The sequence below is a fragment of the Mesocricetus auratus genome, unplaced genomic scaffold, assembly GCF_017639785.1.
Source record: "Mesocricetus auratus isolate SY011 unplaced genomic scaffold, BCM_Maur_2.0 Super-Scaffold_100676, whole genome shotgun sequence".
NCBI lineage: Eukaryota > Metazoa > Chordata > Mammalia > Rodentia > Cricetidae > Mesocricetus > Mesocricetus auratus.
This window is the reverse complement of record NW_024429266.1, coordinates 22,180,624-22,206,021: the sequence shown is the minus strand read 5'-3', so window position 1 is coordinate 22,206,021 and position 25,398 is coordinate 22,180,624. Positions and strand designations below refer to the sequence as shown.

Sequence of the window (25,398 nt, the reverse complement as noted above, 5' to 3'; positions counted from 1 at the left end):
ACTGCAAAGCTCATAGGTAATTTGAATGTAAAAGATCCAATAGCATGGTAGTGCACACCTGTAATCCTAGTGCTTTTGTTCTGGAGGCAGGAGGATCAGGAATTCAGTGGGTTTGAGGCCAGTCTGGGGTACATAAAGCCCTGTCCCAAAAATCAAATAATAGGATTCCACAAAAGGCGAGGAGCAAGCAACTGAAAGGCATTTTGATGAGGAGCTATACCACAGGAATGAACTAAGAATTAGCAGAGATGTGAGTATTCCAAATTAGCTGAAGCATGAAGTACAAACTGGGAAAGACACAAGCAGGCTGGACTGGCAGGCAGGGCAAGGCTGTGAAAAGTCTTACCAACAATTTTAGAGGATGAAATCACTAACCTGAAGGCAAAAACAATCTTTGGTTTCCCCCCACCCACTGACCCCATCCCCACCCACTGACCCCATCCCCGCCCACTGACCCCACCCCCACCCACTCGCCCTACCCCCACCAAGAAAGGGGTCTCTATGTAGTCTGGCTGTCCTGGAACTTACTTGGGTCTGTAGACCAGGCTGGCCTCGAACTCAGAGATCCACCTGCCTCTGCCTCTCTAGTGCTGGGACTAAAGGTGTGCGCCACATTTTAAGCTTATTTTAAAGCAGGAAGTAGTGTGGTCAGGCTATGTTAAGAAATACCAACGAGCTTCACAGGTGATTTGGTGATTAAGTGAACTTGCTGCTCTTGCAGAGATCTAATTTCAGTTTCTGTACCTACAAGTAGCTCACAACAGCCTGTACTTCAACTCAAGGGGATCTGATACCTCTTCTGGCTTCTATGCGCATGAAACCCATGGGCACGTGCGTGCGCGCGCACACACACACACACACACAAATGCATGTTAAATCTTTTGGTTTTTTTTTTTAATAGAAGGCAAACAGCATCGTGAAGAGGAAAGCAGAGCATATAAAATTGGTAGCAGGAGCCTTGAAAGCAACAGTAGAAAAAGGGTTCAAGGACCGAAGTGTTTGCATTGGAAATGGAAAGAAGGACTGTGAGGAAATGGGGGTTCTATCTAGCAGTGGCACTGACTGCATAGCATGAAGGCTGAGAAGAAGGCTCAGTGGTTAAAGCATTTATGCTGTAGGCAAGAGGGCTGGAGATGGGATTCCCCAGAACCCACATAAATGACAGGTGGGTGTGGCAGCTCACCTGTAATTCCAGCTATGGAAGGCAGAGACAAGAAACCTCCAGAGCAAGCTGGCTAGCCAGATCAGTCATTCAAAAGCTCTGGAATTGACTGGGAGACCCTTCTCAAATACTAAGGAGGAAGAGTGATTGAGAGGAAAGAGTACTGGGCCAGGTGGTGGCGCACGCCTTTAATCCCAGCACTTGGGAGGCAGAGGCAGGCGGATCTCTGTGAGTTTGAGACCAGCCTGGTTTACAGAGTGAGTCCAAGACAGGCTCCAAAGCAATACAGAGAAACCCTGCCTTAAAAAACCAAGAGAATGAGTCCTGACATCAACCTTAGGCCTTGACACACATGTGCACACATGGACACCTCCTCTGCATCCACCCCCACACACATGCACACCACACATGTACAAGAAAGGAAAAGCAACACAAAGTGAGAGGCTAGACATTCACTGCACAGACCCTAGCAAGCTCATGTGAACTGTTTCAACCATAGAATGGAATGAGTACTGCACTCAGAGTTAGAACATGCCTCAGAAGGTTAAATGGAGCAGAGACACTGCATTTAAAACAAAACAAAAGCCCTGTTGGAATTGTTATTATTGTAGTCTCAAATGTCAGGGGGTCCTAGGTATCTTGTGAATTGGCACTGTTTCTGCTTTTCTATTTCACAACCAGTTGTTAAACTGAGACCAAGAGTTCAACTGTTGGGAGACATCATTCTGTAAATATGTTTCTGATTGGTTTGAATAAAGCACTGTTGGCCAATAGGGAAACAAAAGAGGTGGGATTAGGAGTCTAGGGGGATTCTGGGAATTGTAGTGAGGAGAGCTCTCACCATGTGATCTCCTGGGAGCAAGGGCACTCAGAAGTGCATCCTCAAAAAGATAAGTTCTTAGCCGGGCATTGGTGGTGCACGCCTTTAATCCCAGCACTCGGGAGGCAGAGGCAGGCGGATCTCTGTAAGTTCGAGACCAGCCTGGACTACCAAGCGAGTTCCAGGACAGCCTCCAAAGCCACAGAGAAACCCTGTCTCGAAAAACCAAAAAAAAAAAAAAAAAGATAAGTTCTTATAAAATATATATTAGTAGTTATGGGTTAATAATCAAGTCAGAGCTAGCGGATAAGAAACCAAGCAAACAGCCAGCAGCTTCATAATTAATATAGCCTCCTGTGTGTTCATCTGGGACTGACATGGCTCTGGAACCAGGCTGGCGGGAAGACTACACATTACATTCAACAGTTCCAAGTGTGGCTCCAGACAAGCAATGGCTATACCTGTGAGCATGTTAGAAATGCAGTCTCAAATTTCACACAAACCTAGTCAGTACCCCAAAGCAGAGTAACAATATTCTAGAAAGCTCTCTGAACTGATTCTATTGTGTGGTCTATTATGGGATTTGCTGATTTCAACACACATAATTGATGGGGGCTGTCCTTCTGTATGCTGTGAATATGTTTCTCTTATTGGCTGATGAATAAAGCTGTTTCGGCCAATAAACAGGCAGGGTTTGGGGGGGGATCCAAACAGGGATAGGATAGAGAAAGGTCACAGGCAAAGTCAGGGAGACTTGCTGAGGAAGCAAGAGGCCTGGGCATCACTGGTAAGCTAAGACCACTTGGAGATACACAGATTAATAGAAATGGGTTAGTAATAAAGAGAGTTGATCAATAAGAAGCCTGAGCAATAGGCCAAACTGTTTATAATTAATATAAGCCTCTGTGTGTTTATTTGTGACTAAAGGGCTGCAGGACCCAGCAGGACAGAAATTTCCATCTACACAAAATCTCTAGTCTGAGTTCTTGAAGTCCCTTAATATGTCCCTCTTACATTTCCCTGGAATATATCATTCAGATTACTGTGGGTTTTTTTTTTTGTTTGCTTGCTTTTTTTTTTTTTTTTTTTTTTTTTTTTTGGTTTTTCGAGACAGGGTTTCTCTGTGGCTTTGGAGGCTGTCCTGGAACTCGCTCGGTAGACCAGGCTGGTCTTGAACTCACAGAGATCCGCCTGCCTCTGCCTCCCGAGTGCTGGGATTAAAGGCGTGCGCCACCAACACCCGGCCTGTTTGCTTTTTTTTTTTTTTAAAGGTACCAGTATCCATAACTGTAGGAAATTGGCTTAGTTTCATAAGACTTTGAATCTCAGAACATTAAATATATGATCTGAACTCTGGAAAAGTGTCTGCCACCTAAATTATGTGCTCTCACGAATGGTTATTTATTATTACTGTCATGCCATTTCATTCACTCCTCAAAATATAACTATTGTCAAAATAACATCACGTGATTAAAGCAATTCAATCTGATAAAACACAGATTAGCATGCAAATCCCAACTGTGGATTTCATTGAACCAGGTTATTTCTACGTATCATGAACATTTTTTCCAAAATTAAAAATAAAAAATTACATTTTAGTATTGTCAATTTGGTTCAGTACTTACCAAAATTAAATATATAGTTTTTTCTTTTGTGTATTTATTTAGTGGCATGAATGCACATGCCTGCGTATACACATGCTTCGAAGAACAGTCCGTGGGGGTCAGCTGTCCCCCATTATATGATTTTTAGGAAAAGTAGTTATTTACTCCATTTTATGTGTGTGTGCCTGAGTATATGTGTGTGTGTGTGTCTGTGTGTATATATACGCGTATGTATGTATGTATGTGTGTATACATATATACATTATGTATGTATATACATACACACGTGTATAAACATGTATGTACACACATACGTACACATTTCTGCTGCCTACAGAGGCCAGAAGGGGGCAGCACTTACCGTGGAACTGGAGCTATAAAACAATTATGATCTGTTATGTGGGTGCTGGGAACCACATCTGGGTCCAAGCGGGAGCAGCAAATGCTAACCACTGAACTATCTGTCCAGACCCATGAAATTTTTAATATATTAAACCTAGGATCTACTGTCAGAAACCTATAAAATAAAGTGGGCAGTGGTGACACACTCTTTTAATCCCAGCATGCAGGAGGCAGAGGCAGAGGCAGGCAGATCTCTGAGTTTGTGGCCAGCCTGGTCTACAAAGTGGGTTCCAGGACAGCCAGGGCTTTTATACAGAGAAACCCTGTCTTGAAACACCAAGGAGAAAAAAAAAAAGAAACCTATGAAATAGAATTAGGGCATGACGTACACCTGTAATCCCAGGATTTGAGAGGTAGAGGCAGGAGGATTACAAGCTCCAGGCCAGCCTCAGCTACATACTGAATTGAAGGCCGGCTGACCTACATGAAATGCTATCTTACTAAAAAGAAAAAGAAATAAAAGAGCATTTCTTTTCTTTGTAAGCTTTATTTTTATCACTCTTATCCACCACATACCAGGAAGCTATCAACAGTGCATTGTATGGTGAGTCAGTTTACAACAAAACTGAACAAGGCAATTGTGTTTACAAAGAAGTTTTCAGCAAAAGCCCGCAAGACAGCTCGCTGAAACACAGTGCTCACACTTTATAGGGAGGTGGAGATAAAGTCCTCTGCTATCAGCAAGAAAACAGACATGTGAAGGAGTGGTGTAGAAATCAGAGATTTAGGGATTTGGAAAAAGAGCATCTTGGTACTAAAGCACATCTATCTACATTTATAGTTCCAATTAGTTAGAACAGAACAACAACAAAAGCCCAACCACTCATAAGCAGTAAAACATCACAAAAAGCAGAATCATAGCATCAAGAAATGCCAAGACCAACACACTATTGAAATACCGGGTAGAAATGTCACAGACAACTACTCATTGCACACTGTAATGCTCCTGTCACTCTGAGAAGATAAACCAACAGAGCGAACACTCCTTAGAACTGGCTTTGGTTTAAGTGACCTTTCACATGTTTTTTTTTTTTTTTTTTAAACCAGACCTCCTATGCCCAAAACAGTAATTCCATGTTGCAAGGGAAAACAGTAGGTTTTCATATTCCCAACCAATCACTCCAGTGCTGACATAGTCTGGAGACCAGATCATAAATGGATTTCTAAGAGTGACAAAAAAGATGGAAAAGTCAGAGCCCTTTTTAGGATGGGAAAAAAGCCTTCTACCCCAGATCTGAACTACTTAGGAGATTTAAGGAATGTTAGAGTATTTTAAGATTTTTCAAAAAAGAATAATAAAAAGTAAATTCTGATGGAAAAGATGTGACAGATTTATATTCTGCTAATTACAGAAGTGCAGATTAAAGGATTTTTTTCCTATAACAATAAACACTACTTATACTTCTTTTCACAAGGTGCTGTAACTCTGCAGTTAGTGCACACTAACGCTATCCACCCCATGTGCAAAAGAAGACAGAGATGCCTGGCCCCCCGTTTTCTTCTGAGCCTCAATTTGTAAGAATAGTAGTGAACCCCAAATGCACAAGGGTTGAAATTCAAATACTTTAAAAAATTAGGACAAACTGACTATGGAGACTTAATCTGGCCTCATAAACCTGACAACTATCTCCTAGGGAAACAAGGTTGAGGAATGTGTAAGAAAGACAATGTTTTTATGCCATAGGTAACAAGTATAGATTTTTAGATCATGAACTGTATGTGGAAGATTACTAATGCCAGTAATGGAGCTACTTTCTTCCTTTTCTCTATTCATATTAATTGTTCTCTTCCTTACTCTTAACTCGACAGCCTCTGGTGACCCACCTAATAAAAGAACATAATAAAGGTAATTCAAGTAACTGAAGAGATTCTGAGGAGCTGACAGAGAAAAGGGAAGTGATTTCATGCAAAGATTTTACTTATCTTTATTTTATGTGCACTGCTGTTTTTGCCTGTATGTATGTCTGCGTGAGGGTGTTGGATTCCTGGATCTGGAGCTGTGAGTTACCATGTGGATGCTGGGACTTGAACCCAGGTCCTCTGGAAGAGCAGCCAGTACTCTTAACCCCCAAGCCATCTCTTCAGCCCTTCAATGGAGGATTTTAAAGAATGATTATATATTCACTTACTGATCAGTGGCTGAAGGTGGTAGTAGCCTGCTTGTTACACAAGTTTCTCAGTAAGAAACAAACAAAAAAGCAAACAATTCCAGTTTTCTTCTCAGAATGTAACTTGCTTTCATTATACAAAGAAGTAGAGATTAATGGCCACGAAAGGAAAACAAGAGCACGTCTTGCTGCCTTTTCAGTAAGCACTAGGAACTCAGTTCACAAAACACACACCACCGTCAAAGGACCCACCAATTTTTCTTCACATTGTTGTGACAGCTACCCAGTTTAGAGAGGTTCCCAGGACGCCAGCATTTGGAATAGTGCCAAGAAACACAACTGTTATGATTATGACTCTCAGAAAGGCACAAATACAGCAAATTTAAAGCAACCATTCCCATAAGCAGCACAAAAACAGGGAAAGTGCTAAGCTAATAGAAAATCAATAGTTTTTATCAGGACAACAGAATTCGTGTAAACTTTTGAGTTTGTTTTATATCCTGAAAAATTACCTTTATGACCATCTATAAAATAGTTTCCTAAAAGAGCTGGGCATGATGGCGCACACCTGTGATGATAAGCAGCCCTTGGGAGGCTGAGACAGAGATCCTGAGTGGAGGCCAGTTTAGACACCGTGAAACCCTGTCTCCAAAAATCTCTTTACCCTACACGCTTATCTGTATTTCCTTGACAGCTCATTTCTTTTATAAAGTCATAGCAAAAATAGTCTAAGCTGTTTACCTTCTTATTTATCTAGTACCTGCCAACTGCTTGTCATGGTCTGAAGCATTAGTCATCAGACAACTTTAAACATAGGGAACACCATCTTGGGGATGTGTCGAGGACAAAAAGATGATTCATCCTGTGGTGTCAGGTGAAGAAAGGAAAAACCTCCAATGTGGGGGCCACTCTAAAAACTAAAATAGCCAAGCTTCCCCATGATTAAGAATCTAAAGGCTAAACATACTCAGATGAGCTCCACATGACAGAGACCCAGGATCCGTGTATTCTTTGAGGAAGCTAGTAATACCAAGTGGAAAGAAACCCCTATCAATAGAAAGGTGAATGCTGAGCACCTCAAGAAACAGGAATTTTTGATCTAGCAGTGACCAATCACTGGTCACTATGTGACCACAATTACAGCAAATAGAGAGCTGGAGCAATGAGATCTGAGGAAGGAACCTAAGCGGTGAAGCGAGAGCCCAGAATTAGAACTGGCCTTTCTGTCAACATGCAATACTGAGGTAAATCAAACAGGAATAGTTTTATACATATGTATGTTTTAAGTAAGCCAAGGAAATTCTGAACTCACATGACTCAATCCAAGTTATTCTAAGAAGAAGGTGACAGTGCAGTAATCACCTGGAGCTATTGCCCAGATGAGGTTTAATATTCACCAGGAAACACAAGGCACTTGCTCATAACTTGAGCTAGCTACACATCTAACAGATGGAAAGTCACGATGTAATCCTATCTGTACCCTAATCTGAATAAAATAGCCAGCCTGTACCCTATGAGTGAGAGTCTAGGTAAACCACACAGTTACAAGTGTTTCCCTGACAGAGTTCCTTCACCCACTATGCTGTTCTAATTATCAGCAGTTATGATGATGCTCATTTTCAATAACTGGTGAAAAATAAAATGCTATGTACATTAAGCCTAATAAGTCAGAGTGAAAACTACCAAAAATGATGACAACTGTCAGCCAGCTGCCTTTGATAAATAAATTCAAAAGAACCACGAAACAGCTTCTGAGGAGTATTCTAAACCCCCCTTTAAGTTCTTCCATAACTGACACCCTCACCTGAGGGAGAGTCCAGTGTAGTAAGACAGAAAGAAGCCTAATGTCTGCAATTCTTCCACACCTCTCTAGGTGGCAGCATGGTTGGTGGCATATTAACTAGCTCAACACCCTTTAGCAGCTACAAATGAAAGAAAAGGCCACACTTCTCTCAATTAAAACAGAGACAGATGAGTAAAACTATGTTAATCATTTGATTCCAAAGGCAGCCATTATTTAGCTCAAGAAGACAGCAGAAAGGGATATTTCCCAGAGAGAGCCACTGTGCCAATGGCCACCAAGGAAGGAGGGTATCCAGTGACAACAGACACCTTACTAACATGCCCAACCTTATTCCCCTCTAAATACACTATTATAATTTTCATCATGGCTACTAGCCACCTCCTCCAAATACTTCTAAAGAACCCGAAATTTCCCAGGGGGCAATTGCTTCTATGCCTTATCTGGGACAAAATGGAAGAGTGAAGAAGGGAGAGGGATGGCAAGAGGGAGGAAGCGCAAATGCTAACAGGGAAGAAACACTACCTGAGATAACCCTGCCCCCAGAGGGGGCAAGACACGAACCTTGACCTCTTTACCTTGCTTCTTAATATGGGAATTCTAGACTTTTAATAACTTAAAGAAGTAAAATTCCTGTGCATATATTTACTGTGAAAATTGCATCTTTTATAATATTTGGTCCTAGTTTAAGAAAGATGTGAAAATGAAAATCCTCATAGTATCAGGAGGAAGAGTCTGCAGCTGTCCTCTTTAGTAAGTGGGCTAAGAGCTATCAAACAATGGTTTAAATCATAGAAGGCTATATTTTGTTTTCAATTCTGTGGCGTCAATATAAAATATTTAACTCAATGCAATTATTTGGCCTAGTCATTTACTTCCTTAGCTCCCTTAAAATCATCTTCTGTAATAAGTCTACAGTGTCAAATGCTACATATATTTATGAATACATTTGCAGTAATAAGGATCAGACTGCTGTAAGTGCAGAAACGTTAGCAGCATACTGCATGACAAAACTCGGAAGCCTATCTGCAGTTCATTTGCAAGGATCTTTTTATGAGATGGGGAACATGTGCTGACCATACTTTCCCTTCAGAAGAATTCACTGTACCCTGTGACCAAAGCAGCAGCTCCTGGAATATATATTTAGGTTTTAGGAAACCTTACGGCTTCATAGTACTGATTCTACGCTCTTCAATTTTGACTTGGAAACCAACCACCCAATCAACTCCTGAAAGATCCTTCTTTCTAAGGAACATCAGGGACCATGACATAAGACCACTAGGTATAACAAGTTTAACATCAGAAGAGGGAGCTCTGAATAATTTGATTTTACTAACAAATGTTGGACAGTGTATGTTTGAACAGGGTAAAATAACTCATCCTCTAAAATACAAAATTTAATGGAGCTTCAGGAGCTTGCAGGCATGGACATGAGAAAACTATGAGCAGCTGCCACGAGGGAAAGAAACACACACTCTTCCCTAAGGAAGAATAAATAAAACTTCCATTCGGGTAAGGAGATAGGAAAACTTCATAACTGGTGTACACTTTGTGGGTTGTCTTGTATAATCAGTGCTTTACAAAGGTTTCCTAAGTTAACACCTCTCAAGGCAATCTACTGCAGTAAGAAGACTCCATGCTCACAATTCTCAAGCCAGTCAGCCTGTGCCCACAAACTCATGAGAACAGGCGCCTCTGATCAAGGGCACATTCCATTGCTGTGGAGCTTTTAGGACAACTGAGTTTTCCTTCCTTTCTACTTCCACCTCCTAATAGCTCAGCCTTCCTTTAACCCCTACAGCCAGGTGGCAGGGGCACTGCCCTCCGGTGCCGACAGAGGCAAAGGGGAGAGGCAGTGAAGGTGACAGGGCAGCAGGGAGGACCAGGGAGGATGAAAGGACCCGTGATTAGCTGCCTTCTTTACTTTTCTCTCTTCCCTTCACGTAACTGTTTTTCCAATCCACTTCAATTTGCCATTTTCACAGAAAAAAAAAAAAAACATTATCTGGAGAAATTTTATAATTATCACAAGAGGTTCAGTACAAAACAGATAAGTCGATCTTGGGTCTAGAGTAGACCAAAGAATGGGATAATTTACAGGTACCAAAATCTTTTTTGTTCCAGTCACTTTGAAGAGTTTCAATGTAACCCTGGTCTAGACTCCAGTTTGTTCTGCACTTTACAGGAATGAACTGTTTTGTCATTTACATTCTATCAGTCAGACCAACTTTCAAGAAACCTATATTTCAAGTCTCACAAGTGTGAAACAGGTAGGAAGAAATGGTTATAGACTGTATTAGCTCACAAGACTCACACTATAAAGTACACTGACTCAAATTTCTCTATTCTTTCACACCCACACACCCATTCAAGCATACACACTAGACATAAAAATTGTGCAAGATCAAGCATCAGCTTTCTATTTTAAAAGCCTTAATAGTAATTTTAAAAATGTCAATAGGCTCACTGCAGTTTCTTCAGAAGAATATTAAGTCCTACAGTACTCCCTTAGAAAAATTCACAACTCATTGTTAAGAACATGGTTGGTAACTGCTGCTTGACAATGACTTAACATTATTAGAGCATCCAGTGCCAGCTAGAACAACAATGAGATACACCTGACAATATGAACAAATAATCTGTGATGTCACCAACCCTAACAAACTTGATAATAAAATTCACTATGACAAATACTCATCTTTGCCTCATCACCACATGAAATGACATCTTTTAGGTTACATACTAAAGAGCAGCACCTGTCCTACTGCACAAACAAAGGGTGCCCACATGGGTGCTCTAACCCCCTCAATGTATAGCTGAGAGGTCTTGTCCTACTCAGTGCCAATGTTTGCAATGCAGTCACTGTTTGGGCAATGGCTGCACATTAGTAGGATTAAATAAATGTACAAGGTACCCTTTAAAATGGGTAAAGGGGTGCTCCTGCATTCAGCTGTGGAATATAGTAATTCAAGAAATGGAAGAGGAGAAACAGGAAACAGTCCTTAGGTTACTGATTAAAGCAAGGTTTGATACAGGTATCCCCTCTTGTAGGCACTCAGCGGGTAGAATGTAGCCACAACAAACTTTCCGTCAAACATCCTTCCAGTCAGCAATTTTTGAGCAGCTTTGGAATCACCAGCATTTGCGTACTCAACAAAGACCTGAGGGAGGTTAGAGAAGACAACATCATTTCACAACAGTGATTTTGGATTTAGATCATTGCTTTACCAACCTTAATGTATTCCCAATAATGTGCCGCATAACAACACCCATCAGTGAAAGACCATGTGAGACACGAGTCCCCTAAGATTAGAATAGTGAAAACTCATACTGCCTCATATTTTACTGTACCTTTCTGGCATTTATACCATTACCCATGCAGCATAGTTGCCTACAGTATTCAGGACAATAGTATCACAGGTTTGTAGCCCAGCAACAACAGACTTCATCATTCAGTCTAGGTGTCTTGTTGGCTTTATCGTGTAAGCAGGCATAATTGTCCTGTGTATCAGTTTACACAACAGAATCACAGAGATATATTTCTCACACTATTTCCTGTTATTAAATGACATGACTGTATATCACTTGGGGATTTTGTTAAAATACAGATTTTGCTTCCATCAGTCCAAAATACAGCTTCAGTGTCTATAATTCTTTTAGAAATTAATTCTCTGTGTATGTGTGTAAGTGTGTAAGTCAGAGGATAACTCTCAGGAGTCCATTTTCTCCTTCAACTTTGTGGGATCATGCAATTGAACATAGGCTGTCAAGCCTGCTCTCAAGTGCCTGCCCACAAAAACTTCTACCCCAAGCCATCCTATCTGCCTGTGTCTACTTCGTCACATTTCTTAAGTTGCAGTAGCAATGCTGACAATCCATTGAGCACACTTTATAATAGCATGTTTAAACACTTCCTTAGAACTCAGTTCAATTCATCAAATTCTTAAGAGCCATCAAAGACAAATTAGGTGAAAAAGCATACACATCTGAGTGAAACTCACAGTGTGAGTGATGAATTGTGATGAGTGACAAGTGATGAATAAACAGCCAGGGGAGGATGGAGAGCCCAGAGAGAAACTCCAACACTACCACAAAGACGCTACACTTGGAGAAATATCCAAACAAAGCTACTAGGAACTATGCCTGTTAAAATGGTTGTACAAAGTATAGACCAAAACTATAACAAACAAGCTCAAAACCAGTGATTTCCTTTCCCAGAGCATCTGAATCCTTCCCAAAGGTAGGGACTGGGACACAGAGTCATGTAAGCTCTCTTTGCTGAGAGAGCAGGGAAAGGAAATGATCTGGAATGACTTATTCTCAATTATCCTACATATTAAAAAAATGAATTAGACTCAAGAACTGCCTCTCTATTGTGTCCCTTATTCACTATGTCAAGAAATCCCCTGAGCTCCGACATTCAGAAATGTTTGAAGGCAATGTGAAAATGGATCCTAACAAAACTAACACTTAGATCCTCACTGTTCAGTTTCTTTTAGACAGGGTCCCAAGCCACCCAAGCTGGCCTAAACATGCTATGTAACAAGAAGTCCCTCAACTCCTCATTTTCTGCTTCTGCTTCTCAAATGCTGGAATGACAAGCATGTGCCACCTGCCTAACTTTACTATACACATTCTTTTGTGTTTTCCTAAAATTAATCTACCTACAAATTCAGGTACATTCCTAGTTTTCACCTCTGCTTTCACAGGAACCCTTCTCTCATTTGGAGAAAAAAAAAAAGAAAAGCCAAATTCATTTCCATGGAGTATAAAAGAAAAATTCCTGCAGAGTTCCATGTGCATAAATGTGTGTGTCTGTCTCTGCGTGCAGGTCAGAGGTTGAAGAAGGTATCTTCCTCAATCACTTTTCCATCTTTTTTTTTTCAATGATTTATTTATTTATTTATTTATTTATTTATTTTGTTGTTGTACTGTTGTGTTTCTGTGAGGATGTTGGTTCTCCTGGAACTGGAGTTGCAGACAGTTGTGAGATGTCATGTGGGTGCTGGGAACTGAACCTGGATCCTCTGGAAGAGCAGCCAGTGCTCTTAACCTTAGAGCCATTTCTCCAGTCCCTTTCCCACCTGATTTTTAAAGACAGGGTTTTTCAATGAACCAAAGCTCACCAACTAGCTAGAATGAAGAATCAAAAAGCCACAGGGTTTTTCCTGTTTCCAGTTCATGCTGAAACTGCAGATACATGACAACACACCTGGCTTTTTGCATCAATACCAGTAATTTAAATGGGTCTTCATGCTCAGATAGCAAGTCCTTTCCTATCTGTGCCATATCCCCCTAGTACTCAATTTTTTATGGAATATTCCTTCATTAATATACAAAGCCCTATGTGACCTATGCCTAGTCATTCTATCTCATGCAACTGTTATGCATATTATATAACATAAGACCTAAAGAATTAGGATCTCTGATGGAGTTTTCGGAATATATAGATGAAAATGGAGAGGTGGTGCTAATTTTGGTCTTTCCATATAACTATGTCTAAGCTATGCTCTTGAAGACACAGTAAGATTATCTAATGATAAAACATGCCTTATTTTTACACACACACACACATACACACACACACAAACTGAAAATAGGAAATCAGATAAAGTGACTTAGCTATTCTGAAACTCTAAAATATGTCATTAAATGGAAATAAAAGCATTTCCAAATGGCCCACGAGCTATAAGATAGTATCTACAATCAACAGGCATGGTGGCATGTGCCTGCAATCCTAGCCCTCAGGATGCTGTAACAGGAGGATTTGGTAGAATGCATAATCAAAAGTGATTGTACCACTCCTGATGAACATCTCTTGTGAGAGACATTCAGGGTAAGAAGGGCAGCTAATGTGCAGAGGCAAGGGCTGCTACTGCACAGTCTATACTCTACAGGGCAGTTCCCTCAACAAAGTGATGTGGCTTGAATGTTAACAGCAAGTAGAACAGAAACTTGAAATGTAGCAAAATATTCTGCTTCTCTAAAAGTAGAAATAATATAGACAAAGCATTTGCATTTTCTTATCCTCTTTGCCATGTGATTAGATTAGAGACAGTCTCTAGTAAAAGTGATGTGATCGTAGTTTTTACAGAGGAAGGCAATATGGACCATCACAGGCTAGTCAAACTGAGACAGAGCTCACACATGAGTCTCCATTCAGCATGTTTTTCTTGTGTAAATGATCACTAATCATGTCTATTGCAATCAGAACCTAATCCAACTGGGTTTCCAAGTGTACTTAATTCAAACAAAACTGAACCAAATAGTTCTCTAATTGAACATAATCAAAATTAACACACAATTCAATTGGTATCACTGTTTGCAATGGCTCAAAAGTACATTTTTTAAAAACAAAGTTTAAGTGATTACAAAAATCAAATATATTGTAGAACTTTTAGACAGGTAAAAGGCCTAAGTTAATGATAATCTATACCAAAAAATTTTGTGTACACCTTCCCACAGAACCCATCTAATATACAATTTTAATAATCTCCAAATAATTCTGCAATTATAAACAATTTCCTTACTTGTCCTCTGCCAGGATTTTCCTTTGGAACAAGCAGAGAAACCACTGGTCCATATTTTTGACACTCTTCTTTTACATCTTCTACAACATCTGGTTATAAAACCACACAACAGCAGGTAATTACTACTTGAGAATTCAGTGACACAGCTAAGTAATGATGTTATTTTCCTTACCTTGGGAAGAAAAGCTTAAGAATATAAATTCAACACATTAACAATTTCTTTTCTTCTTTCTTTCTTTCTTTCTTTTTTTTTTCTTTTTTTGGTTTTTTGAGACAGGGTTTCTCTGTATTGTTTTGGAGGCTGTCCTGGAACTCGCTCTGTAGACCAGGCAGGCCTTGAACTCACAGAGATCCGCCTGCCTCTGCCTTCCAAGTGCTGGGATTAAAAGCGTGCGCCACCAATGCCGGGCTCCACATTAACAATTTCTTACTAGCCGACATCTAATGTTTTAAATACATGAATTAAGAATTGAAAAAAAAAATCCCACTGTCATTCTGTTTCTCCTCTTGAAGTCAACCAGCACCACAGCTGTAGCTGACAAAGCATACACAAGCAAATACAATTTTATGTATTTTAAGCAAGAATTTCAACTTCTGTATTTCTTTAGTAAATCTCCGTGGTTTTGTATATTTGAAGAAAATTAAATGTATTTATTTTATGTGTATGTGTTTTGCCCGCATATACACCAGTGCACCATGTGAATGCAGTACCCAGAGCCCAGAAGAGGACCATTGTGAGCTGCTACGTGACTGGCAATCCATCTCTCTGCACAGTTTTCCATATTATTAAATGAAATCTTCTCAGCCGGGCATTGGTGGCGCACGCCTTTAATCCCAGCACTCGGGAGGCAGAGGCAGGCGGATCTCTGTGAGTTCGAGGCCAGCCTGGTCTACAAAGTGAGTTCCAGGACAGCCTCCAAAGCCACAGAGAAACCCTGTCTCGAAAAACCAAAAAAAGAAAAAAAAAAAAAAAAAAAGAAATCTTCTCATTTGTTTTTATGGCTGTATACTTTTGGAAAATTTACTATGTTAAAAAAATTACCTAGTGTCTCCTAACTTAACTATTTCAAAACTATTTGGTATTATAAACATTATTACTTATAATTCATTTAACTTCATTATTTCTCACAGTTGATATTCTAGAAATAACATTGCTAAGTCAAAACTAACGAACTTGCAGTGTTGTTAGAATTATCAGGTTGTCTTTCCTAGAGGTCTAATATAAACTCTTTCAAGCAGTATAATCAGAAATTTGATTTCCTATTCCCCATAGTTTTTGCTGTTTATGTGCCCAACAACAAAGACATAGTAATTTGGTTTGAAATGATGTCATTTGCTCTCTTCTACCACAAATGTTTATTGGGTGCTTACTATGCATTCTTTCAAGGGTGCTACATTCCAGTGTAACTATCTCATGAACAAGATCCAATTCTTAATCACAATAATCAAGCCTGTTAGGTATGTGCATACTGGCTATTGCTGCAACTTTAACTGTTTTCCAATAAATAAGTTAAGATACAATCATTCCGAGCTGCCTTCTCTGAACACGACACGCTTTCTACTTGATGTTACTTATTCCTACCCACTCAAGCTTTTAGATAATTAACCCTGTAGTGACAGCCCTCATCGACTGACCACTCAAGCTAGGATAAGTGCCCCTTTTCTCTGTCCTCATTTGTATATGTCAATCTTGCATTAATAACAAGAAATAATCCCATGGGGCACAGTAAATGTGTCTGAATGAAAAGCTGTTAAAAGCCAGAGAGAGAGAGAGAGAGAGAGAGAGAGAGAGAGAGAGAGAGAGAGAGAGAGAGAGATAAAAAGCAGAAATGACAGCACAGAGAAGGGACAGAAAAGACAGACCAGAGACAGAATCTTAAGGGTAAATCTCTATTAATTTCATAAAATGAAATGTCATACTCTGAATGACTTCATGAATCAATATTTTAGACATCAGAGTTCAAGGCTCTTTTTAAATTTTGTGTTTAGAAAAAGCTAGAAGAATCTTATGAATAAAATGTATATTACACAGACACTGGTCAGAGTCTGTGTGTAAGAAAGACATAATACAGTATAATTTAGAAAGTACTAACCTTCATATTCATCTTCATTTTCAAGGTAATCATCATCCAGTACATTGAGGAGTCTAAGCACTGGTGTCGGAAGCATCACCAGATCTTCAATATGAGGGGCTGTGAAAGTTCATGACAATATGGTTAAATACAGTAACTGATGAGCTGACCAAATATGTTGCCTGAGAGTACATACAGACAATTGCCAAATGACCAGGGATGGGAAATAATGATAGATACACTTACTTACCAAAAGGAATGCTAAAGAATGGGCTGCACAATGCCATCTCAGCAGGGATCCTTCTGCTTGGGTCATCATGAAGCATGCTAAAACACAACAGCATCATTATATTTACTGTCAGATCTTCTGAAAGTAAAACTATCAGAAAAAAAGGTTCAAGGTTCATTTCAGCACTACCTCTATTATCAAGAATTACTGAATCATCCCCGGTGGGGAACAGAAAGGCCAACTGAGCACCAGTGCAGTAAACCATGAAACATTTCTGACATAGCATCATGCTATGATTTAATGTTTATAACTAATAAACGGAACAAAGGAAAGTGATGTATATGCCATAGCACAATGGGGGGGGCTACACAAATGTTTATGGTAGCACAATTAAAAAACTAACAGACAAACAAAAAGCAAAACAAAAACCAGAAGATAGTGGGATAACTGAATTTTGCCGAATTCCCCTAATCTTAAAACAATTTTATGTAAAAATCTACAGGCAATACCATACCAACAAGACTATAAATAGTAGTAATGCTCATATAGTATAGATATTCATAAGAAAACAGAGAATAAACAAGTGTATGGATAATAAAAGAAAATAAAGAAGAAAAACAAAACGAAAAGCCAAACAGATACTCATCGGGAAGTATAGTAAGCCAATTTTAAAAGAGCAGATGAAACTACAATGGACTGCTGCTCTTATTCCAGCTAAACACAAGCGAGCCTCTGGGAAATCCTAAGAGCTAGAGTAACCCAGAAACTAAGACTTCCTAAAATAACCAGCAAGGACACCTTCACGGAAAATCCCAGTGAGGAAAAAAAATTGGGAAAAGAATTCAAATGATCAAAATGGGGAAGACAGGACGACAGACAGCAGGAAAGAGGGATTTATGGGGGTGTGGGGACAAGGAAGAAGACAGATCAAAGGGGGGACCACACCTTCATCGCCTCTTGTTTGTTGATGTGAGACAAAATCTCACATGTAGCTCAAGACAGCCTCAAGCTACAGCTCTCCTGCCTCAGTCTCCCAAACACCAGGGTTATAGTGTGCATCCTCAAGACTGGCTCTCCTTTAACATTACATAAAAACAGCAGAAGAATGACACTTATATAACTAGAAAGGCTATCTTAATTGTTCTGTTTTGTCTAAGACAAGGTCTCACTATGTAGCTCTGGCTAGCCTAGAACTTTCTTTGTAGACCAGATTGGCCTTGAACTCACAGAGATTCTCCTGCCACTGCCCTGGAGTGCTGGGATTAAAGGTATATGACACCTCACCTGGCTAAAATTCCTAATGGGAGTTCTATTTGCATAAACGGGCAAATCAGTAACAGTAATATAAAATTCAAGACAAAAAAAACCTTTAGTTGGTAAAGGTCTGCAAAGTAAGTTATACTTTGTCTAACATACCTTTTGATAAGGTCTCTGAGGTGATAGGCTGGAATTGCGGCATTCACCACTGCTTTACTGGCAAATATATGATCAATAATAGCAGAACTGTTTGCCTGAAAGAGAGAAAAGTCTTCCTTAGGTTATTCAGCTCAGCTTGCATTTATTGAGCAGTAGCCATGGGACACTATTCCCTAAGTAACATGCAATACCTCTTCTAGGAACTTACAGTCTTATTGAAGAAGACTGCATTATAGTGAATTTCTAGAGGCGCTAAAACAATACCTGGCACTATGAACAGCTCCAAAATGAATGCGTAAAACTTGAGATACAATCTTGCCGGGTGTTGGTGGCACATGACTTTAATCCCAGCACTCGGGAGGCAGAGGCAAGCAGATCTCTGTGAGTTTGAGACCAACCTGGTCTACAAGAGCTAGTTCTAGGACAGCCTCCAAAGCCACAGAGAAACCCTGTCTCGAAAAACAAAAACAAACAAACAAACAAACAAAAAAACCTTGAGATACAATCTTATGAATGAATGTAATAGGTGAGTCACAGTGCCTACTGAAGAGTCTTAGTTGGCATTCGGGTGAATGCCACATTATCCACATTCCATCTGTAGACGCTAGCACTCAGTCCTTGAGTACTGTGACGATTATCTCCATTGTCAATTTAGAATCACTGAAGACCCTGTGGAGGTACACACACCTCCCGGGTCTGCACACTAGCACATGTCTGGAGATTAAGAAGGCCTACACAGCATGTTAGTGGCACCATCTCACAGGCTTGGAAACAAAAAAAGGAAAAAGAGAGACAGTCAGCCAAGCACTAGAATGCCCCCTCTCTGCTTCCTAGCCACCAAGACGCAAACTGCTGCCACAATGCCAAACCCTTCCTGACACAAGGACCAATACTTCTAAAACCGTTACCCAAAATAAATATTTCCCGTAGCTACAAAAATGTAACTAACAATATGCAGCAAGTACTATACTAACTCAAAATGCAGACACCTAACATAACTGGAATCTACTGGTTACTTACAACCCACTATGCTGAAAAACTATGCAACATTTCTTCTTCTTCTTCTTCTTTTTTTTTTTTTTTTTTTTGGTTGTTTTTGAGACAGAGTTTCTCTGTATTGGAGGCTGTCCTGGAACTTGCTTGGTAGACCAGGCTGGCCTTGAACTCAAGAGATCTGCCTGCCTCTGCCTCCTGAGTGCTGGGATTAAAGGCACGTGTCAATACCACCAGGCAGTTAGATGTTTATCATTAAAATATTATTTCAAATACTTGCTGCTTCAAATGAGATTTAACAATAATTTCAAAGTATTACATATCAAACCTCAAGCCTAAAGGACACTGAGAATATCATAATGAAGCATCACAATATATTTGAAGAACTAATTACAATTATTTCCTAACATAGAGACATACAGAAGGTTCATTTCAATGCCTGAGGTTTGGAACTTAAAACCATGCTCCCTCATAAACACCAAAAGCAGTTGACACGATATCACAGTCACATAAGCTAACTAGCCAGTGATGAATGTACAACAGCCTATGGAATATTAATAAATACAAAGTACTATGGAATCATGGAAAACTTCCAACAGGAGAACCAGCTATATTATATAACTGAGCCTTTAGCAGACAATACCCATTCTACCCTCATAGGACTGTTCAGACAATTCAACATGATTGTGCTATAAAGTAATTTTTAACTGTAGAACATTGTTAAAAGTGCCTCCCAAGCTCTGGGATTAAAGGCATGCGCCACCACGTCCAACTAACAAAGGGAATTTCTTTGGCCAGTTTGGGAAAATACACTCAAACATTTCAGAAAGTGCTTACTACACTCAAGAACCTAGATTAACAGCTGTGAGGCTGCAACAGCATCGGTGTATTTGAGGCTGTCGGGATGAGTAGAGGTGTTGAAGGTACTACAGAGAGCAGGCCATCAAAAAATCTTCATAAAGCAAATTCCTAAACTGACACAGTGATGAAGAGCCCCGAAGCTAAACCCTCATGCAGTTTACCTTCCATTCCTGAGATCTGACTGTGTGTTTCAGTTTCATGCCTGAGAACATTTCCAGTAAAATGATTCCGAGGCTCCACAGGTCAACAGCTGAGGTACACTCTGTATCACTCTGCAGGCCAGCCTGGGCCAGACAGTTCTGCAGTTCTGCTTCTGGAGCTCGATAGCCGTCTGTCTGAATATACTTTACATCCTACGAAGACCAAGAAACACTACAGCCTTAAGAAGGGTCTCACTTTGCATCCTTCTCTACCAGCACTCTTCAAAGGCACAGTAGGTCACCCACAAAATGAATGCCATAAACTTTAGTCCTCATCTACCATAATTCCTCAGTTCCTTAACTGGGCAGTTAGAACAGAAAAGTTGGACACATTCCATGCAGTTGATCAATAAGTCTTTTTTTAAAAGATAGTTTCTTACATATTATGCACAGATGATAAATAAAGACCTCCTGCAAAAACCTGACAGATTCAAGGCAAGTAAGGACTTGCCTGAACTGTCACATCTGCCATCAGCCATGAATGCTCCAAACCAAAGAAACAGGAGCGGCAACCTCATCACTCAGCAAGTGCTGACGGACTGACAGGCTTGCCATGTAGGCTAAGTATGTTTATTCATTTCTGAGCTCTCCTGAGCCTTGCTAACTCTTTATACCTGACCCAAATTTATGTTACCGTTTCACAAAGCAGAACTGAAATCCTTTCTCTCTTAGAAATACGCTGGTATTTTGGAAATGCCCCTGTAGTCCCTAAACTACCATTGTTATTAAAAATCTTTGGCTTGAACCATCACATTTTAAACCATAATGGAAAAAAAAGGCATTTCTTACCTGATTGCCTTCTTTGAAGCTAAGCCCAAAGTCAATTAGCTTAAAGCATTCATTCTCAGCACTCCACAGTATGTTTCGTGGTTTGAGGTCTGCGTGGACATAGCCCTCATGGTGAAGAAAAGCAAGGGCCTCCAAAACGTCTCTGGCACAATGCTGTATCATCCACATGGAGCAACCCTGGTGACTGGAATACAAGAGCAATTCCGAAACACTGACATCCAGGAGTTCAAGCAACAGACAGCGGGATGGCACATTTGGAGAGAAGTGTATGGTAAAGACTCCATATAAAGTCACTAGAAAAAGAAAAAAATGACAATACTTTAAAAATCAAATTCACAGTAACTCCCTACGAAAGCAGTTAACTCTTCCATATAAATCTGGGATAGTCTAGACAAAGAGAACTTTATATTTATGTGAGCACACACACACACACACACACACACATACACACACGTGTACGTGAGACTGTTACAGTAAAAAAAAAAGAATTGCTCTCTAGGTAGATATTGTTTCCTTTCCTCCCTTAAGAGTTAACACAGTTGGTGGGTCAATGACCATCTAAGAGCCTACCCCTAGCTATGCTAAAGATGTAGAAGTATTAGTCATTTTATGACATATTTTTTTTCCTCCAGAATTCCTGCGCCTGGCCCAGTCTCTTACAAAACAAACCATGCTTTTTACAATTACACCTTCTCCAAAGCAACCTCCAGGCCTTGTGGTTGTCTGACCACCCTCACCCCTACCAAACATGGCTGGCCTCCAAGATGGCTTACAACAAGCAACATGGTTTCTTCTTTTATTTTATTTTCTCCTTCTATGGGCAGCTGCTAAAATCTACAGATTGTCTTCCCTGGGGTTTTTCTTTTAAACTCCAACACAATTGTCCCCAAGCCTTTCCCCAGTGTCATTTGACTACTGAGGCAGTATGCCTCAAAATCTCTGGCAACATTGGGAAATGAACTCAAGTCTTCTGCAAGAACAGCTGAGCTACTCTACGCCCTGCTCCCAGGTAAGAATAATTTTAAATAGCAAGAAACTTCCACTGTTTTTCCAGTGAGTAAGATCTTTGGACATTGGAATTATCTAAATACTGTATATGGCAGGAGTGGGTGAATATCTACTTAAGGTGTCAAGGAAAAATATTAAAAGTAAAAACTGTAATATTAAGTAACCCTTAAAAATAAATTGAAGGTTGGTTGATTCAAATTAGCATTCTATGCTCTAAACCGTGTAAAAAAAATCAAAACTTTGAAGAAAACATTTTAATGTAATCATGCAGACATTCAACAAATACAGAGGCTTGCAAAAATTCTCCCTGTCAAATGGCAAGGTAATAGTGATATTCCACTTAGCAAGCTTAACAAAAGATAAACAACACTATCAGAAAAATCAATCTGCCCACGCAGTATTATAAAAAGGGTCTTTCCTCGATTTATACATGGATTCTATATACCAAGATGTATGACCAATGCAAGCTTACATTCTGAATATCTGAGTCATGAAAGTCTTACTGAAGCAAATGCAATGCTCCTAAATTTCACACTTTCATAACTTCTAGGTAATACTGAGTCCCCTCTTCCAAATCCACACTATATATGTATCATCTGAGTAGCCAGTATGTCAGCAGATGTCACTGATATCAATGGATGCCACAGCCCTTAAGTATTTTCCACTTTCTATCGGAAGGAAAAGATGCAAAATTTTCCACTCAAGATATGACAACCTTGCAAAGGAATGCCTGTCGCTGAAGAAGGCATTTCTCTATGCTACTAAGTATCGGCTGAAAATCAAAGCAAACAGGACTTTCCTAAGCACCGCAAATGTGATAATCACCTCCACCATACCTCAGAGAGCTGCAAGGTAAAGGCGGACGGAAAAGAGACCTGCATCGGGGCCCAATTCTCTCCTCCCATCTAAAGGACCAAAAGCCGGGAGGAAGAGAGGACCGGGAGGACATGTATGCTGGGACGGGACCTGGGCAAGACATGGCAGACAGCCACAATTACCGATGTTCCTGTGACCCTGCAACTGCTCCAGCGCCGCCCTCTCTTTGCGGAAACCATATTCCGCGGCCGAGGCCGCAGCCCCGGTGGTTCCGGGAGGCAGGAACTGCTTGAGGGCTCCGGGGGGCGAGCCCGGGGTGCCGCAGCAGCGCACCCGATACACCGAGGCCGACGAGCCGCTGCCCAGGCGGCTCTGTACCTGCCACAGCCGCCCGAAGGCCTCCAGGAAGCGCGGTGGCTCGGCACCCCACGCGCAGCCGGACCCCGCCATGGTGCGGGCTGGGGCGAGGACACGCGAGCCGACACGACGCACCAGGCAGGCCCGCGGCGCCCGCCGTCACATCCCCGCCCGGACCCGCCGCTCCGCAGGGAGGGGCCCGCAGAGCCCGCACCGACTACCGGGACCTCAGGTCGCCATGACACCGGAACCTGGAGTGCGCCTAGACCCAGCAGCCGGAAGTGGGGGGAGCCAATCCTAGAAGTAGGCGGGACTAGGAGAGGCGGGGCCTCAGGAGGTGAAAAAAACTAATTTGTTTCGCAAAAAAATGACTGTGAGATATTAAACTCAATTATTGGTCCTGTGAGTGGAGCACAGTAGTAGAGTGCTTACCTAGCATGCGCGAGGAAGGCCCTGGGTCCAGTACCCACCAACACACACGCCAATTATTTACTTTTATTTCTTATTTTTAAAGATTTATTATAGTTGTATTTTTATGTTTGTGTGTTTATGTCACGTGTGTGTGAGAAGTCAGAAGAAGATGTCATATCCTTTGCTGCTGGAGTTACAGGTGGTTGTGAGCTGCCTGGTTTTCGTGATGGGAACTGAACCCTCTTAGCCACTGAACTATTTTTTTTTTTTTGAAACAGGATTTCACTGTGTGACTCTGACTGTCTTAGATCTCGCTTTGTAGATCAGGCTGGCCTAGAACCTACAGAGATCTGCCCGCCTCTGCCTCCCAAGTGTTAGGACTAAAGGCGTGTGTGTAGCACCACACCCAGCTTGCTATCCTATTTTTTAATTGCCTATAATTGCAAGCCCAATGCGACCTACATGCTTGCTCATCTGCCTGGTATCCATCATCACTGCCTTCCTTTCTAATATAACCCTGATTTTGTTTAGGACAATCATGTGCAAAAAAGAAATATGTGCCCATGGGACTGGAGAGATGGCTCAGTGGTTAAGAGCACTGTCAGCAACTCTGATTCCCAGAACTCACATGGTGGTTCACAACCATGTATAACTTCATAACTATTCTAGAGAATTTGATACCCTCTTCTGGGCTGCATGGGAACCAGACATGTATGTGGTACATAGACCAGGCTAGCCTCAAGCTCAGACATCCACCTGCCTCTGCCTCCCAATCTGGGATTAAAGGTGCAGTGTCTGGCTGAGAGTAATAATATTTTTAAAGATTGTCGATAGGGAATAAAATACCTTGTAAGTCCTTATCATGGTATTTACTACAGTGCATGTTCTCCATAAACACTAGATGCTATTATTTTTTTAAAAAAGGAAAAAGAAATACGTCCTTCCTCAGAGCTGATTTTCACCACGCCTTCCGGTCTGGTTAATGAAAACTTCCTGCGTAACTGCCAAAGGTTTGTTGAAAGTTTTGCTTGACTCATGTGGACATTGTGTTTTCTTCTCTGTCACTTCCTTTCTCCTGCTTAAAAAAAAAAAGCATAAAGCTAAAGACAGGTTAGTCATCTTGTGTCCATGCAGCAACTGAAAGAATGAAAGTCAGATACTAAGGTATTAATTGTATATAGACATATTGTAACAAAGAAAGCCAAAATGCAGTGTCCTAAATATGGAAACATTTCTTTCTCTAAAGCAGAGGATCTGCCATTCTCCATGGGGCTTCTATCTTTGGGACCTATGTATTTATTTTGCTTGTCATCATTTCATGGTTTTGAGAATGGGGAAAGAAACCAGAGAAGCACAAACCTGATTCTGATGAGGATAAGCCCTAGAATGTTACTCATTATTTATATTCTTTTTGTTTGTTTGTTTTTTGAGACTTGGTTTCTCTGTAGCTTTGTAGCCTGTCCCAGAACTCAATCTGCACACCAAGTTGACATCAAACTCACAGAAATCTGCCTGCCTCTACCTCCTGAGTGCTGGGATTAAAGGCATGTGCCACCAACGCCCGGCCCTCATTATTTCTATTCTTATTCATTTAGCTGGTGCTTAGCTAGCCATATGTCCTCAGCTAGCCAGCAGATAGTCTGGGAAACAAAAGCATAATTCAGTTACTAATGGAAGAAGAGAAGAATGGATGTTTATGGACAAAAGCAAGTCTACCTTACTCATGCCCCAGCAGAAACACAGAAGGCTTCTTGGTTCTTGACAGCTTTGTAGAAATCTATTCTACTTCCCATAGTCATCCTCCAGACATCTTGCTCTG

General features: G+C 40.7%; 1 protein-coding gene across 1 annotated transcript; it reads right to left on the bottom strand.

The window, feature by feature from the left end:
• Positions 1-4,455: 4,455 nt before the first annotated feature.
• Positions 4,456-23,427, bottom strand: Uhmk1 (U2AF homology motif kinase 1). Its single transcript, XM_005071428.4, has 8 exons — positions 22,994-23,427; positions 20,988-21,280; positions 20,160-20,351; positions 18,145-18,239; positions 16,750-16,826; positions 16,521-16,619; positions 14,428-14,516; positions 4,456-11,058 (listed from the first exon to the last, which is right to left on the bottom strand). The coding sequence occupies exons 1-8, from the start codon at positions 23,259-23,261 to the stop codon at positions 10,912-10,914; spliced, it is 1,260 nt and encodes a 419-aa protein (XP_005071485.1). The 5' UTR covers positions 23,262-23,427; the 3' UTR covers positions 4,456-10,911.
• Between the last annotated feature and the right edge of the window lie 1,971 nt (positions 23,428-25,398).

Excerpts from the sequence above, each read along its gene's own strand:
- Uhmk1 (XM_005071428.4), bottom strand. The coding sequence starts at position 23,261 with ATGGCGGGGTCCGGCTGCGCGTGGGGTGCCGAGCCACCGCGCTTCCTG. Across the intron at positions 16,827-18,144 it reads CTCAGAGACCTTATCAAAAG|CATGCTTCATGATGACCCAA; the intron begins GTATGTTAGACA and ends GTTGTGTTTTAG. Across the intron at positions 16,620-16,749 it reads ATTCTTTAGCATTCCTTTTG|CCCCTCATATTGAAGATCTG; the intron begins GTAAGTAAGTGT and ends GAACTTTCACAG.